The sequence below is a fragment of the Amblyomma mixtum genome, chromosome 5 (assembly GCF_055824585.1).
Source record: "Amblyomma mixtum isolate Tamu chromosome 5, ASM5582458v1, whole genome shotgun sequence".
NCBI classification, from domain to species: Eukaryota; Metazoa; Arthropoda; class Arachnida; order Ixodida; family Ixodidae; genus Amblyomma; species Amblyomma mixtum.
This window is the reverse complement of record NC_143016.1, coordinates 41472366-41490303: the sequence shown is the minus strand read 5'-3', so window position 1 is coordinate 41490303 and position 17938 is coordinate 41472366. Positions and strand designations below refer to the sequence as shown.

General features: G+C 44.2%; 2 protein-coding genes across 5 annotated transcripts in view; one reads left to right on the top strand and one right to left on the bottom strand.

The window, feature by feature from the left end:
* Nucleotides 1-17938, top strand: part of Wdr24 (WD repeat domain 24) — a 74644-nt gene that overhangs the window by 47544 nt on the left and 9162 nt on the right. Inside the window, exons 12-16 of one of the 3 annotated variants that reach the window (XR_016282984.1) lie at nucleotides 102-204; nucleotides 2841-3033; nucleotides 6249-6400; nucleotides 16072-16345; nucleotides 16485-17326. Coding sequence is in view for 1 of the 3 variants with exons in the window: in XM_089544171.1 (XP_089400297.1) it covers nucleotides 102-204; nucleotides 2841-3033; nucleotides 6249-6384 (432 nt within the window). In the remaining 2 variants the exon portion in view is untranslated. Of the gene's footprint in view, nucleotides 1-101; nucleotides 205-2840; nucleotides 3034-6248; nucleotides 6401-16071; nucleotides 17327-17938 lie in introns of those variants that run through there. The other 2 variants (XR_016282983.1, XM_089544171.1) reach the window with 2 other exon arrangements.
* The window catches only part of LOC149341887 (putative sodium-coupled neutral amino acid transporter 11), a 64745-nt gene continuing 54195 nt past the window's right edge, over nucleotides 7389-17938 (bottom strand). For both annotated transcript variants that reach the window (XM_089544172.1, XM_089544173.1), the window contains one exon: nucleotides 7389-16396. In XM_089544172.1, coding sequence (XP_089400298.1) covers nucleotides 16157-16396 — 240 coding nt within the window. In that variant the 3' untranslated portion in view covers nucleotides 7389-16156. The remainder of the gene's footprint in view (nucleotides 16397-17938) is intronic.

The following is a 17938-nucleotide window of genomic DNA, read 5'->3' as shown; positions in this document are numbered from 1 at the left end:
AGAAAGATGCTTATGCAGTGGGCTTTCTGAGGGCGGGATGCAACTGAAGTTTTAGTTAAGAAAGTAGAATTTAACTGGCAAATTGTATCTTTACGTTCCAGGGGGATGTGCAGACAGCTGTGTCAGCCACAATCGTTTTGGGAGACAAACTAAAAGGCTGCATTGATGAGTCAACCCTGGAGTCCTGGTTTCTGGCCTACATAGGTATGTTGGGAGTTGACTTCTGGATGCCCCATATACGACTACATATACTACACAACAACTTGTCCTGACAATGGAGCGTAAACTACATAGCTGAATCGTGCCTTCTCAGTTATTAGTTAAATTATTAGCTTCCTCTTAAAACGTAGTACATTGTCAATATTCATTACTTGAAGGTGTATTTCTAACATTCTAACACAGCTTCCAACTTTCAGTGCTTTAAGTCAAGGGGGGAAGTTTTCTTGATTACACCAAATTGGCTAGGCACGTCTGGTTACAAGGAGTTTTCATAGGAGGCGCCGACTGCACCGGGAGTGGAGAGAGCAACGTGCCAGGCGGCCTAGTTATCTGGCAAAATGGCACACAGTTACAGAAGCTTTGCCCCTGTAGCCTTTCCTTCACTGCCAAGAAGAGTTGTCGCTGAGTAGGTGCACTTGGTCTCGGCAGCTGGCTGTGTGCATAGGAGGGGAGATCCAAAAGTTTGTGGACTTTGGCAGTATATTCGTAGATTCTGCTACCTGAGTTTGTCGTCCTGTCAAGCTTAGAGTGATGTTTCTATGTATTTTTAGAGACATGATTGCTTTGCAGTTCCAAGTAAGCATGCTAACTAATTATATAATCAACAGTGGAGCTGGTGCGGGCTCATCTATGAAGTTCTGGAACAAGCAAAAACGAACAATCATGCTGTACTTCGTTGTAGTGTCAGTCCCACTCGGTGAGTTGTCAAGCTTCTACAGCACCCTGGGAATGAAGACCCATCTAGGACAATTGTTTCAGCAATTCCAAAGCAGGCACTTTGACAGCACAAATGAGGAAAGCAGTTGACACACTGACGCAGATGTTGTAGCTGTTGAGACATTCGTGCAAGAAAAACCTTATAAAAGTGTAAAAAGGCTTGTGGATACTTTCAATATTCCAAAAAAGTCAGCCTTAAGCCTCCAATATAAGAAACTTCTCCAGCTTGAGGAACGATGACAAATTCCAAGTATACAATATGAATCCTCTGGCCATCAGCATGAATCCAACATGGTTCGTCAGGAAACCAATTGCTGAAGCCACCGATTGTGTACTGAATTTTGCTCATTGTGACATTTGCAAGCCCCTGTTTTGTGGCAAACTGTATATATTTTCAGAAATGAGGCTATTGCTGTCAACAGCAATGAATTGCAAAAGTCAGATATACGGGCTCTTGAAGCGTGTAATGAAAAATACTAACTGTATCGCATGGAGGAATGCATTGACATTAGTGGCAGATATGTTGAGAAATGTTAGATGAGTACTTTTTATGGGGGGCCATTTCAAATTTATCTTTGATTATCTTATCAACCAGAGTCCATGAACTTTTGGACCTCCCCTTGTATGAGTGTGCATGTATATGTATGCATGTCTACTGTGTTGTTCATGGTCAGCAGCACATAAATTTCCAATTTCTTTGCCTGTATTGCACTTGTGTTGGCGAAATGGTTGCTTTGGCCTGGCTTGTTTTCTGTGAATTTTACCATATTCTTTGCTTGTCTCCCTCTGTATGTGCTCCCTCACTATGTGGACACACACATATTAGTTCCCATATTATGGGAAAATAACTAGAGCCTAATTAGGTGATTTCTTACGGGTCATTAAGACACTTTCCCTTAATATTTTTTGGTTCCGATGGAAATAGAACTGCAGCCAAACCTTTGCCATGTGGAGTTATGCTCTCTGGAGCTATACATTCGTATTTTTTAGTTAAGCATATGCAAATGGGCACGCAACAATATGCTCAGCCCAGTGGAGCCATCTGGTTGCTAGAACGGGAATTATTTTTGTCAACAAACCGATGCTCCTCATAGGATTAGAAGTGGCAGAGTCATTTAAAGTAAAACACAAAGCAAATTTATCGTCCATGTCTTTTTTTATTGGCGAAATGTCTAGTCTATGTCAATTTATGTCTAGTGAACTTGCAGAAAACTGCAGTAACAACAGCGAATTCAGTTTGAGGTGAGGGGTCCTGCTTTGTAGGGGGCTGCCATTTTGGAAACAGTGTTTTAATGTACACAAGAGACACGCACGCTAAACTCAGGAAATTGCATGTGTAACGTGAGCGCACGATAGGGCTCGATACGAAATAGCATTAGGTGCATGCACACTTTCAAGCACGCTATCCCATATACTACCCTTATGTCTATTTTATACTGGCACTACACTCTGCAGCGTCGAAACGTCGCCTGTGCCCTCATCACAGCTTTGGTAGTGCTGCAAGGAGATGAAGTGTAGGTCAAGACAGTTGTGTGGTGCGCGAATCTCTCCTGGTGTCTCCTTCTGCCATCCTTCATGCAAGCAGCTTGCACAGAAGCAATGCGAGCCAGCCCTATTAAGAGCTTTTTGACACTGTGTTCTAGCAGTAGCCTGCATTACTTAGGACTTTTTTTTTCTTCTTTACAATAACCCGGTGTGTGAAACTTCACCCTCATTTTGGATTTAGAAAGGCAGCATGCCTTCTCATTGTATTCAGTACAACCTGCAACACGCATGGTTTGGAGGAGGGGCAGTGCACTGCTAGAGACAAAAGAGGCAAAAGCTAGTAGCTTCTGCACAGCCATCCTGCTTGCCTTGTGCTGCATTGCATTTCAAATTATCCTCATCCCCACCTTTCACACCAGATCTCCTGAGCAGGTTCCAGATGTGGAATGTGATAGCGCGGGTGATTTCCCTGAGCAACCTGGCCTCCGTGTCCACGCTGAACCAGCAGTCGACGGTGGTGCACACAGTGTGTGGCGGCTGCCAGAAGCCACTGGCCCGCTCAGGATGGCTGTGTGATCGCTGCAAGGCCATCCCTGCCCCCTGTGCCATCTGGTAAGCTGCTCGCTCTGAACCACTGATGATGGCCGAGGTGGTCCAGGCCACACTCAAGTTACCATGTTTACTCATATAACGTGTGCACGAGCACAGTGAACACAGTGCCCCACATATACCATGTTTGCTCGAATGTAATGAGTTTTTTTTACCGAAAATAGAAGTGGAGAGTCACCCCTTGTATTTTAATCAAATATTGTGCGGAGGCAAAAGCAAACCATGCCGCATTTACTTCCATAGTGTTAGATAGTCTTGCAGGTCAGCCCCAACATGGGGAACGGAAAAAAATTTAACAACGATTACGATACTCCCTGATGCAAAGGTTGAGCGCAGCTTTGTAGATGTTTTGAATTTTCAGTAGTGGCGATGAGCTTGTGCTTTGATGGAGCGAACAGACTCCTCTGGCGCCAGCGGCGCTGAGCCTCTGCTCGGGCAGCTTGTTTAGCAGCTCGTCATCCTGTTGTCTTCTTTCCTTGTTTCCGTTTTGTTTGTGCCCCCCTTTTTCATCATGAACAGCTTCCAACTCGCCCAACTTTCCATTCTGTTTAGCAGCAGCGGCAGATCCACTGGTTGCATCGCGCATTCTTCAGAAAGAACTGGCTGGGATCTTTTGCATTGTATTATATAAGCAGGCGGCTTATACTAGTTGACAGTGCTGTGAGTGGTGTGGCCGACATGGCCAATCGGTCGCGTGCAGCATATTTCACAGGAATGCCTGCCAATGGAGTGGAGTGTGGTGCATGGGTGCACGTGGGCGTGTGCCGCCGCAGACAGACCTCCCCTCCCTACTTCCGCTCATGCAGTGGTGGTGGACAAGGGCCCACGCGGCGTGCACCACTCTGGCACCATCTATGAGCGAGGGGCGGCACTCTCGTTTGCACCAACGGCAGTGCAGCTCAACCCACGAACAGGCGCTTAAAGCTAAGAGGATTCTAACAGGATGCTGGTGTGGTCTAGTCGGTTCATACTTTCTACGAAACTGACTAACACAACGCAACAGAACGAGGACAAGATAGAAGAAACACAAAACACAGGATGGGCGCTGACTACCAACTCATTATTTCGTCATAAATACCAGCTCAATTTCTACCATTTTCCTGGACCACGTGACACACTGTCAGCCAGTGGACACTGCGGAGGAATGCCTCAAACGCTTGACGGTCATTACTCAGCGAAAATGAACTCATGAACTCAGCTTAAGAGCTGCACTCTGAAAATCAAAAGAATCTGCATTGGTTGGCAAGTGGAAGCACTGAGCCATAAATTTTCAGCTAAGGCAAACAGTACTGCGCATCACATATTGGAGCAGTCCCAAGGAAACACAGTATTGCAATATTACAGTATTGCATTGCAATATTTCTAAACAGATCTTGCACTTGTAACGTGAGTTAACTTGCTTTGCATACACCATAAACCAAACCAAACCTTAACTTGCTTTTTCCGCATAGAAATTAACTGCCAGCATGTGGGAAAAGTCCGTGCGCAGAATGCATAAAATCGGTGCACTGACAATCATCGAGCCGCTGCATTGGGGCATCTGGTTGGTTGTAAGACTAAGTGCAACACCATGCCGTGGCACGATGCAGTCAACAACTCCTCTCGTTTTAATGCAAGCCTAATCGGGAGAAAATACGTTGGTCATGAAATTCGCCCATTGGCTGGACGTCACCGGGCCGGATAATATCCATTGGAGGCGTTTATAAAGTGGGCGCATTTCCAACCTGTAACGTAGTTAGATGTCCCTGTTAATTTTTAAAGCATTAGCTCTCATTGGGTCATTGCTCAGTGTTGCAGTGTTGTCGTTGGTGTCCGTAGCGGCCTCAGTTGGCGAGTGGCAAAATGAAGAGAGGAAGAGGGGTTTTCGTCATTTGATCCCACCCCCACTGCTCTCTGCACATGCACAGCGCTGTTACAGCAACAGAGATGCGGCTAGGCCCGCCATGTGCTTCCCATGGTGCCGCAGCCCCAAAGCCGTCTGCGACATTAGCGTGCGCTGCAAATATGAGTCGCGTGCTGGAACATTAATGCCAAATTTGCGGGCTGCAGTATGGCAAGTTTCATCTGTTACCAGCACTGTGCTTCACCATGGCAGGCATTGTGTCAACGGCACCTGGCAAAGACATTCTTAGAAGACATCGGTTAGGCTTAAAGAAGCAAGGAAACTGGGACAGGATGTGCACCATGTCGCGAGGCGTTTGTGGTCCCTGTGCGGGACCTTGCCTCCATCAACATAGCTTTCCGAACTGAACACTCTTACAGTCTAGAAGATTCATGCATGCGAATTATCACTGTGGCATATGTCTCATGACATTGTGCTTGTGTCGTTGAGTCAGTTTCTAAACCACACGCAAAAATAAGGCTAGGAATGCACCGCAAACGGCCTTGCAGGTATGAGGTGACTGTCAAGCTAGGATACTATATCACAGTGAAAAGAAATGCGTGACATTGAGCACGTGACTTGCAGGACAATTCAGCACAAGCTAGGAACCTAGCATGGCTTTGCTGATTAACTAAAATTAATTGATAAACTACTTTACCTTTAATTTTAGGGGGGAAAGTTATATTGTGAAATTAAGCCCATCAACACCGAAGTTGAGCCCCCTTTTTAAATTTCCTTAATCATCAGTGTTGTTCAAAAGTATGTATTTTGAGGTTCATTCAGTTGGCTTTCTCTCATTTTCTATTTATAAAATGGCGTCGCCCGCCTTTTTTATGCATCAAATGTGAACACAGTTGGTGTGTTTGGTGTATAGGAGAAATCGACTGATTTCGGTGGCGATGCCACACGTAGCGATGCCATTTTACAAATGTCCAATCTGGGAAAGCCAACCCAATGATCTTCAAATACATATTTTTGATGTTTGATATTTCGAGCCACATTGTCGATTAAGGAAATCTTTAAGCAGGGCTCACTTTCGATGATGATGGCCTTCATTTTCACTATACAATGCTGCCCCTTAAATTAAAAAAAAGCTTTTAGTTACTTAATCAACAAATATTGTTATTCATATCAGGTGAATCCTGTCCATCTCGCTGTACAATATGCGTCCACAAACCATCATCATCATCATCATCAGCCTGACTACGCCCACTGCAGGGCAAAGGCCTCTCCCATGTCTCTCCAATTAACCCTGTCCTTCGCCAGCCGCGGCCACCACCGCTCTGGGGCATCTCTCACAGTGTTTAAATAAAGATCTGTTGGGATGTCTGTGCAGCCATGAAGTTGTGCGTGGACTGTTCGTGTGGTGCCAAGGCTGTGCGCACGGCGGTCATCTGCAGCATGTGTCAGCGTGGTTCAGCAGGCAGCGGCTGTGCCCAGCAGGGTGTGGCCACCTGTGCGAGTACACGTAGCGGTCCTCTCATTGGGGTAAGCACTCCCCCTTGGGGTAAGGTGGCTCCCCCTTTTGAGTGTCCAACAAGGCTTCCATTCTGTTTAACACTTAATTGCGTCCTAGACACCGAGAAATAAGAGACAAAAGGTAAAATAGCAGGTCAAAAGCCTTATGCATGCCTGCAGTCACAGTTCTTGTGCAATTTTTTTTTTTATCTTATTACAATATTTGGTATATAAACATGTGGCATGGCTGCTAGTTCGAAGTTTGTGGCCGTGGTTGTTCCCTCTTGTTTGTACTCATTTTGACTGTGATAAACATCTCAAGAATGAAGTACGTGCTGGCTTGAATTGCCAGCACTACAGCTGGCCTGCCTGTGCATGGTATACATGAGCAGCTTTATCTCGCATACCTGACCTGCTATGTTCTCTGCTCAGAGTGTTAACCTCTGTTGATTTTAATGGGAAATGCCTTCTGAAGCAGTCTCTCTTCCTAAAAGGAACCTGAAATGCTGTCTTCAACCGTTTTCCAACATTTTTTATCAATCACTTCTCGTCTTTTTCTGCGCCTGTTTCGTCCGCAGCACTTCTGTTAATCGTAGAATGCCTCCATTGACCAGTCTTCTTGCACAAGAGAAGAGTCTAGCACATTTATGAGTGTGTCGTGAAAAAAAAATAAACAAACAGGCAGCATATTGCTCAGGTGGTCGAAATTTGGTTGAAAGAACCCCAGTTGGTCGAAATTTCCGAAACCCTTCACTATGGCTTCTTTTGTAGCCTGAGTCGCTTTGGGACGTTAAACCCCATAAACCAAACCTAAAAAAGCGCATACTCCAGGTGAGAATAACACCAACGTGCAAACGTATAGATAGCTTTTGTGTACTGTCTTGGCAAATTTTGAGATTTTATCTGTCATGAGATGTTACAGTGATATTCTGTTTGTTGTTGTAATATTAACCTAATGCTGTTTTTCCCACATTGTGTGTAATGGCACGAGTGAAAAAAACACACAGTCATGTTCTGACATAATCAGAAGTTTATCTCAACAGACATTTTCTTCAGGTGCGAGTACACTGAGATGACATTAGGTAGAACAGTTTGAGCCAGTACATCACGTGTGGATGGGCAAGGCAACAAAGAACACTCGACACAGGCTGCAATAAACATGAGTGGGAGGTAAGAGCAAAGCTTCCAAGGAGTTTGAAGCGCTAAACACGGCATGACTCACCGCAGTGGAGGAGTGGTGACAGTTTGTGCATACAACCTGTTGCGAGAAATGTGGCCTTGCTTGCAGCTGATTTGAAAAAACTGCACTTTAAGTATGTGTCTTGCATTTCTTATCCTCCCGTATGCTAGAGGAAGTGAAAATAATCCAGTCCTACCAGTTACATGATGAGACTGAAACTTTAAAAATCAAGAGAATGTAGCATGCCCAGCCACTTTACCTGGCAAGGCCTTCAGCGTTGTGCAGTTTTTAATGGTGTTCCTGATAGAGGGTGCACAGCTTTTGGAAAGCTGCCAAATTGTGCCCTAAGCAGGCAGCAGCTGCTGCTAGCCAGGTCTTAGTTAAAACAATGCCTGTAATTGTTTTTCATAGCTGAACTTGGCACAGGCTGTAACCAACACATCAAGTGGCATGTGTTACGGCTGCCTGTTTTTCAATAAGGAAGAAATTACTCATAAGCATCCGCCCCAAGCATGGCTACGCAGGAAAGCTGTACAGCTTTGCCCTGAAGCTTCACGGTTTAAAAAATGTTCGTCCTCGAGGGCAAATGGATCAACACCTCACTTGTTGATTAATTCGTTCTGCCATCTGCTAATCTTCCTGGTTTGCTCAGTTGATAGAGCGGCTGCCTCAGATAAGCAGTGGTCCTGGGTTCGTACCACGGACCAGGATGAATTTTTCTCCAAAGCTTCTGGGAAACCTGTATACCTGTCCATTGTGGCCGTATGGCTGCGTTTGAGTGGATGGTAGTGAGTAATTATACTCCCTTATCGCAAATCTACTCCACCTTGGGGGATTCCCCTGAAAACACGTTGGGCCTACCTGTTTCTCGTTGTTTTGGGGCAGTTTATACCAGGTGTCGCCACTAACTTTAGCAAAGGTTTCAATGTGCACAGTATCATAGCAGGTGCAGGCAACATCGACTGTATGGTTGACTACTGTATGTAGTATGGCAGAGTACTTTTGTATTTTGTTCATTTTAATAAATTAATAAATTGAAAAAAAAAATTTAGCTGTTGCAGTTTCGCTTAAATTTATAGTGCCAAATTGCAGAGTGTCCTTAAAAACGTCTGAATGATTAGTTTTTGTTTTGCTGTGTGCTATAGATAATTTTTTTCTGCATTGAAAAGAAAGCTTGTGAAATATTACAAAATCCCACATGGCCATATGCAGCAGTCTCACGTGTATGTAGCCGCGTTCGGCGGTGCCGCAAATGTGAAAACAAAGAAGTGGGCTGTGGCGGCAAAACTGGAGTAACACCTGGCCACATTCACTGGAACAAATAGTGGGCATGCTGGCTCCCAGTAGTGATACGCAGGACTGAACACTGAGTGGCGTTCCTGGTTGTCACTGTGATGTTTCATCTGTTGGGTCGGAGAAAAATCACTAATACAGTCAAACCGCGTTATAACGAACACAGATACAGCGAATTATTGGATATAACGAAGTAAAACAAAAGTTTAATTGGCCATGCTTTATTTCTATGGGGGTTCTATCTGTATAACGAAATGAAAAATTCAAACTTTGACACTGTATCGGTTATACCGAAGCAGTTTTTGTGTTGACATGGCTCAAAATATGCAAACAAGTAAAAAAAAATTCAAAACGCTAAATTTTGATATTTTGACTCGCTCACACCTAAAAAGTGTTTGAATCACCCGCGCTTCTGCACTCCACGCCATCTAGGGAGAGCGAATGGATCTAGTGTCAACGGCTGCCTAGCATGTGACCGGCACGTGATTGAACCACAGCCCGCGCACCCCTGCCACCCCTGCCGCCACAATTTCTGACCCGCAGTCTATCCTGTCGACGCCACCGTGGAACGTGTCAAAAAGTAAAGCAGTTTCACTTGAAACAAATATAGAGATACTCAGGGCGGTTGACAGTGGGCGCAAGGAAAAGACATTGCCGCGGACTTCGGTGTTGCGCCTAGCTCTCTACCTTGCGCCTAGCGCAAGGCAGAAGATTGCAAACGTCCACTCTGCAGGCGCCGTGAAGAATGACAAGAAGAGTGTAAGGCTTTGTCACCACTAGGATGTTGAAGATGAGTTGTTTGCATGGTTCAAGGACGTAATAGCATGTGACCTGCCTGTGTCAGGTGCCGTCCTTTAAATGAAGGCAAGAAGTCTCGTTTGCGTCTTAGGCCACAATGACTTTCATGCAAGCAGTGGCTGGCTGCAGTGATTTAATGACTGCCATCAGAATGTTTGCCACGCCTTGTCTGGCGAAGAAGCAGCCGAGAACTGCGAGAAATGGGCAGAAGGCTTCCGCATGCAACTGGAAGGCAAGCGGACAATTTCAGCGAGACGGCATGGCGTCAACTGGCAGTTCTGAACGTTATGTTCAAGGAATTCATCTGTGCAGATGACAATTTGGCTGTGGCACCCGAACTGACTGACCAAGAAACTGTCGATCAGGGCTTTCTGCACATGATGCTACAAACAGCGATGAATGTGAAGAAGGCGAAGAGCGAGCTCTCAGCAGCGCCGAGGCTGCTGACATGACCAGAAAATTGAGGGGGTACCTCGAGAACCTACCTGTGGCCAAATCAGCTGACATTGGGAAAGCGCTGCACTGCGTTGATTTCGTCGCAAAATCTAACCTGTCCGATGGTGTTAATTGCCGCCAAACAAATATTACATCTTTTTTTTATATAAATCAATTTTTTTTCACCTGGACAGCATCCCTATTTGTGAGTTCACTTTTGCTTTCCAGTACGAAATGCAAGGTGAGGTTTCACATGTTTATACGACGCGTTAAATTAAAAAATAGTGCATTTTTTCAACCCTGTGCTTTCCATCTTTAAGGTGCCCTTTACTTGGGTTTATTAACAGACCTTTTCTGCGGGCATTTGAGTGCCTACTTTTATAACAAATATTGGATATGACGAATAAATTTCCATGCAAAATGCAACTTTGTTATAATGAGGTTTGACTATATCAGAGGCAAATCAGTGCGTTGGAACGCCAAGACACCACATGAGAGATGGCAGACGCAAAGCGCCAGTCAGTGACTAAGGACGCTGCTTCGTGTTCTGGCCTGCATATTGCCATTTGGAACCAGTGTGCCCGTTGTGGCAGCTGTTGCTTCACTTTTGCCGCCACAGCCCACTTGTGTGTGTTTTCATTCGTCACATTTGTGGCGCCACCGAACGCGGCTGCATGCACGAATTCGTTTGAGAGCTCCTGGCGCACGAGCGCGTGGCCATGTGGGATTTTTTCAGATTTTGCGTTTGCGTGCTTTCTTTTCAATGCAGAAAGAACTGATGAATTGGATATTTTTTGGGACACTGTACAATTTGGCACTAGAATTTTCGCCAGTAAATACAACAGCTAAAAAGTTTTTTTTTTTTTCAGTTTATTTAGTTATTCAAGTGAACACAATACAAAAATACTTCATCAGCCACACGGTTGAAGTTGCCTCGACCTATAGTGCCTTGGTATGGTTTTAATCTTTGGCTAACATTAGCTGGGACACCTGATATGTATAAACCTGGGTGTGAACTTTGACAGATGCCTGCCTCTCTGCACTGAACTGTTGCTGGTTTAAAATCCTCCAATATTTGTGCACATTAAGAACTACTACTTACTGCAGCTTCTTTGTACAAAGCTGTAGCCTGCCTTTGTAGGAAGTGCTGCAATGCTACAATACAATAAGTGCAAAGTGCTACAATAAGTGCAAAGTGCTACAATAAGTGCAAAGAGCAGGCTAGTGCTGCTCAGCTTAGGCAAATGTCATTTGGCTACTAGCTTGAGCTAGTTCAGAGCAGTTATTTGGCTGTGAACAATGAGGAAAAGATGATGAATACATTCAATAAAGTCTTTTTCTCATTCTTCTTTCTCTCATTCTGATCTGCCATCTCTTTTGTCCCTCACAAAACAAAAAATGCAGATGATTTTTTCCCTCGGCAGTATGCTCAGTAGCCCAGGCATTGTGTCTTCTGCTAAAAAGGGTCTTGACATGGTCTACCAACAAATCGTACATTTACGTTGCAGCTACTAGCCACAGCATTATTATGGTTACTGAAAAAAGATGTGGGGCTCTACACGTGCATTTGAGCGAGATACTGTAATTCGAAGTTAACGGCTCTAACCCCCTCCCCCTGACAGTGACGGTCATATTGAAGTAGCCTGAGTGACGTCATAAGCTGACAGCGCCATTGTCTGCTGCAAAATTGCTGCGTGCACGCCTACGTGAGTGCGGCTGCGGCACATTGTGGTGAAGTCTCCAAGACCGGCAGAAAAGGGAAAGACATAGGCCTTTGTTGCCATCGTTTCTTTTTTTTTTTTTAAGAAAGCTGCGCTTACGAGCCCAGTCAGAGGGGCATTTCATCACATAATCAACGAACCATTGCTGTAGCATTACAAATACAGTTAAAACTCGATACAGCAAAGTGAAGAGCAGCCATGAATTATTTCTTTAAATTGGGAAATCCGTAAAATTGAGTAAGGCCTTTTCCGGTTCTTCAAAATATGAAATCGTAATGTATCAGCACCCAAAAGCTATCGCGGCATCTTATTAGCTGGTGATCCGCGCCTGCCCGTGTGAGAAGTCCGCGAAGGCAGCCTGAAGCACCTGTGCGTGGAAGTGCCATCTGCTGAAACGGATTGAAAACCAAGGTGGGAAGCGCCACCGACTACAGAGTGGAATTCTGTGCAGCTCCGCTTGCAGCCCCGTCAAAACAAAACCAGGGTCGTTTACTTAGGCACCTCAACATTACTGCTGGCACGCTGCCAACAAGCTGTCAGACATCGAGGGCAAAATAAGGGAGAAATTGCCTCTTTTTTCACTTCTTTCTTCCCAGAAAAACTTCGTTAAATTGCCTTTAGTGGTAGTTTGTTTCGGTTTTTCTTGGGCCATTGGGAACATTGAACCCTGTGGGTGCTTGCCGGGGAATCAAAATTTGTTCATTAGATCAAGTTTTAACTCTATTGCATTGGCTCTCCAACACATTTGACGCACCTCATTCCTTTGACATTGCATGACGCTCTCAGATCAGGAGAAATTTTAGAAAAAAGTGCTACCGCTCTGTCATGCTTGTGCAGAACCTATATAATTTTAATTTTTCTTTATTTTTAGAATGGTGGTGTTGGAATATTGAGCACTCAAAGTGCATAGGCATATGAAGCAAGTATAGTTTAAGGACGAAAAGGTCCAACTAAATGTTGCGGAATTTCAGTATGCATTTACACACCAGAGCAAGTGAAATTCAAACGAAGTGCTCAGCATGCAGCACACAAAGCGTACTGTTGCACCTTGCTAATACTTCAAACAGAGTATTGTCATACTGCAGCTTGCCCTTGTCGCACACTCGTGTACTCCTGGCTGATAGTGAGCAGATGCTGACACATTGGTAATGCACGGACTCTTACAAGAAGCATGGATTAGTATTCAGAGCACACCGTGCTTGCTCACACGAAAAGTTTAAACTGTGTTTTAGCCTGCCCCGTTGCTGCTGGCACATTTCTATTTTGACAGCTTCTGCTGGTCTTTTTGCCTTTATTTTGAGAGGCAGCAGGTCTGATGCTGATTGGTATCTACAATGCCGAGTCAGCCTGTGGTGCTGATTCGAGAGAACTGGCACCATACTGGCAGGAAAAACCAATTTCGAGATGCGGTTGATTCTGTTCATCAAAACCTCCTCTCCATTGCTCTTATGCTTTGGTTTTAAAACCCGTAATGGTAGCACATTTCTTTTTACGTGCATTCAAACTTTTGTTGTTAATGTAATACGGTGATCTCAGTGCTGAAATTGTGGCCTGAACCATCGAGATCAGTTTTTAACACTGCTTTATATTTTATGCCTGTGCAAGTTGTGGTTAGTTGCCGATAGTGCATGTTTTGCGTTGCACATCTTACTCGCAGCTGTATAGGAACCATCAAGGCACTTTCCCTTGCTTTTGATGCTCTTGATGTTATGCGTTAATCAAATTGAAATGTTGTTGAAATATAGTCCCATGAAGAATGAAAGTCATGTTTCATTATAGTATGGACCAGGCCCACGAATTATGGAATGTAGCTTCCAATATTCTATCATACGCACTTTTTTAATGTACTTTGAATATACCACAGTGAAGTGCATGAGATTAATTTTAGCCATCTGGGGCTTTTCAATGTGTACCAGTGTTTCAGCATATGGGCAATTTTGTGTGTAGTTTGCTTCGAAGTGCAGCCGCTGCGGTGTGGTTGGAATTGCAACGTTGTACTCGGTTATGGAATGCCAGACACTGAACTACTACAGCAGTGCGCCATAGCATGCAGTTTTATTTAAGCAGTTGCAGTACTCTCAGATGATTGTGTACTTTGTAAGAAGCTCACTGCTGCTAGTCATAATTATGGAGTAATTCTTTACTGGTTTTGCAAAAATTCCCCCTGTGCAGCATCTCCGTAAGGCCTTCTCATACTGTACGGTTGATGGATAATGCTAATTCACATATACATTGTGTTTAAGAACCAGTTCAACACAGTAATAATAATGATGTTCTCTGTAAAAGCGCAAATATTGATATAGCCATTGTATTCATTGTAGTCACTTGTGAAATGCAGATTGCTACAATAATGTAGCGCATCGCAAAGCACTCCAAGCTTGCTTTCAGACTGGCATCATTTTTTATTTTTGCTAACTTCACTAATAGGTTTGTTTCTCTTAGAGAGTAGTAACCCCAGGTTATAAATGCTGGAATGTGCAGTGAAAGTATGGAGTGATCCTGCCAACAGCATCCTTTATAAAGTGACAACCACATTTTTTCTGCTGAAGATAAATTTAAAGAACATATACTGAACAGAAATACTGTAACCTTCCATTTTGGTTTATTTTTGAAACTCTTACAGAAAAATGCTGACATAAAAAATATCACTGCTGAGTTCGGCCAAAATAATGCTGCTTATGTATGTGTCTCAAAAAGGAACACCATGGAGAATATAAATTGCACCACTAAGCCAAGCTTACAAGCTTTGAAAGTGCATGGAATGAATTTATAAATGCCGGAGAGCCCGACAGAATGTGCACACATGCACATACACAAAAAAACTAAACAAAAAGACCTGCACCACTTCTCTGCAGTGGAAACTATCCAACTAGCCTGTTGAAAGAAGACAAAATACTGTGTTGTGATGTACTCTTAACTTGCCAGTGTTGAGCTATTTTGCAGTAGCAGAGAGTGTTGGGTATCAGTTGCTTGGGCCGTGTACTGGTCCACAGGTTTCGCCCCTGCAGTGAATGCTCTTGCACAATTGGTATATTATGTACAAAGGCACCTCTTTGGGTACTTGTGACTAAATTCAGACAGCTTGCCTGCCTGCATCATTTCAAGTCTGTCTTTGGCTTAAAGATGCTGGGGAAACGACTCTTAGGTTACATGCATCAGGGACACTTGTAATAGACTTAGAGTGATGTTATAAATTATATGCACAGCTTCTGGAAGGTGGCAGGTCTATATACATTTCTGAAATTATTTAAACAAACATCTACTACTGCCTTGTATGGTAAGCAGCTGAACAATCAACATGTAACTAAAATAGGAACAGTATATGCATGCACACACATATATATAACTGCATTCAATAACAAACAACAAAACAAAAATTGCAACAGTGAAATTGCAGACGAAATGTGGACTTTACAAACACAGCCCTTTGGTCTGTGAGCTCTCTACCGTTCTTGGTGATGGCTTGTCAGAGAAAACTTAAAATGGCACGCTACGCGAGGCCACTGTCACAGCAAAGATGGGTGTAAAGAAAAAAAAAACATTGTAAAAAAAAGAGTAACCTCCTGCTTGAACCATGAGATGAGGGCAGTATCTCAATGGTATGCTGCACTACGCAATTATTTTTTTATCATATGGAAAACAGGCTTTAGAAAACAAATTGCTATTTTCTCGCAATTATGACATTTGGACTACATGTTCCACCTTCTTAGATAAATAAATTGGGTTCAACAGTGAAGTGCAAGTGTGTTGGGCACCAGTTCAAAAAAAGTATGCAGAGATGTGTTTAAGTAAGATATACCACAAACAGTACTGGAAGCAGGCACATGACTTTAAAGCAGCATTATGTGTATATATGTATATAACCTGCAAATGTTATATCTTCAAAAGAAAAAAAATATTCTCTCAATCACTCTGCTGAAGGAGCCCTGGCCCTTTTCACAGTGCCTCACAGCACACCTCATTCATAAAGGAAAGCGACGATACACGCAAAAGTGCTTGCACAGGGGAATAAGCAGATGGATAGTAGCCACTTGCAGTAAACAGTGGTACTCCTGCCATCTTCTGGAAGCAGTGCAGCGAAACACCTTTCACTAGCCAGCCTCCTTCCTTGCTGCTGCCTCTCTACGTACCAAGGATTAGCTGAACAGCACAAAGGCTTGGACATAAGGGGAAGATGCTTTTCCCGTGCATTTCACTCTTATACCCATACGTTGCTTGGCGCTCTTTATCCAGCCAACGAGTTTACCTAAGCGCTTCTCTCTCCTCCCACCCAGGTCTGCGCACGGCTCGCACACACCGACCAGAGGAAAGACAGCAGCAGCGGCACCCGAGTGCAGAGCAGAGAGGGGGGAACACGCTCTAGGTGGTGATGTTTGCTGTTGGCTGGACGCAGTAGTGCATGTCCGCCCCATGGCTGCAGGAGACGCCCGAGCTGATGTCGAGGATGGCCACCACAGTGCCACAGATGGCCACTGCAGCTCCGCAGACTGCCAGCATAAGCGCTGGAATCTTGGCCCAAGAGAGCAAGGGTCCGTTTTCCACCTTGAGGTATGTGGCCGCTGGCAAGATGTAGGCAAGTGGTATCGCAGCCAGTACGCCCTGGCAGAGAAGGAAGGATCGTTCACACTGGTTACAACCTCAAGAGTTTGGGGTGAATAATTTGATTGTATGAATTTTATTTTTGCAGGGCTCAGTTATAGAAACGCATGTGAAGTTGGATGAGCAGCGGCAGATCGTATTTTTGTTGGCAAGAAATTGTGTGAATATTAACTATGTGAGTAGTCTGAACTCTCAACTGCTGCTACAACTTATTCAGGCTACATAAAAGTGAGCACAGGCCTTGTCAGATGTTGCAGTGTGCAGTTTCAGCACAGTGCAAGAGTGGCTGGACTTCTACATAGCGCAGAAGGGATTATACAAAAACCGACTTTCTGTCTTGTACTACTACTGACAGTTTTAAGTTTAGATTGTGTGCTACACACTAAAATAGCCGCAAGCCCCCAAGTCAGCCTCAAGTAAATCTGTGCTGCCTTGCAGTTCACAAGTCGCTAGACTTGCCATTCACGGCATGGCATGGCACAGAGGAGCCCAGACAGACCAGGTATTGCTTGAAGGCTTCACATGCAGCTGAAGACTTCAGCAAAGAAATGAAAAAAAAAAAAAAAGCGTAAACAGAAGTATGATTCTAAGCCTGCAAAAGCTAAGTCAAGGCTACGACACAGTATGCAAGGCTTTGAGTGGCCCCTTCTTAGTGGTTTATTCCCAGTCAGGTGGTATGTGCGATACTTGTGGTGGCTGAGGTTCCAGTCACAAGGATGCGAGGTGTCCAATGCGTATAAATAGACCTTTTTATGACCCACGGGGAAAACCGGATGTCTGGGCTGTGGGTAGAACATAGGGAAGCTTCATCCTCAACTCTTTCGTGTACTACGAGCACAGCCCAGTGCGGAATATGGCAGCAGCCGTCGACCTCTTTTTGAAAAGGTCTATATTTGTAGATATTACTTGATGCCAGCAGGCACACTGATGGCTTGCCCGTACAGCAAAACCCACTTGGGCGTATTTTTGTCCAAAAGTAACAGATATTGTTACTAAGTGCCTCTGCATTCCATTGCATAGCCTTCAGTAATTGATGCGTGCTAGTATTGCGCCAAGTCTGTTTCACAATTATAGTAGTGTCCTGCCGTCTCCCTTCATTGACAAGAAGAGGGATACAGCAGTGTCATGTGCAGAGGCTTGGTTTATTCTTTGCATCTTGCTGCATCACACTTCATGAACAGTAGCCGTGAGCAGTAATAGCTATATTAGCGGCAGTAATAAACATTTACACTGCCGTCAGTGTGACATAGCATGTGTGACATCATGCAATGTTGCATTGAGATTGGGATACTCTTCCTTTTCCTCTGTCCTGAAGAATGTTGTCTCCCATTGCTAGCTGAGCAGGGGCACCTGCTTTCTGAGACTTCAAAATGCTTGCTTTGGAATGAAACAAACTGTCTTGCACATTAAAGTTCTGAACCTAATGTCTGCATAACAGAGCCATTAATGTCTTTCTTCACATCACAGTTATCAGCATTAAGATTCAAACATTCTGCCTTTTTTATTTTTGCTGCGGATGTCACCTTCCGATCAAATAAAACT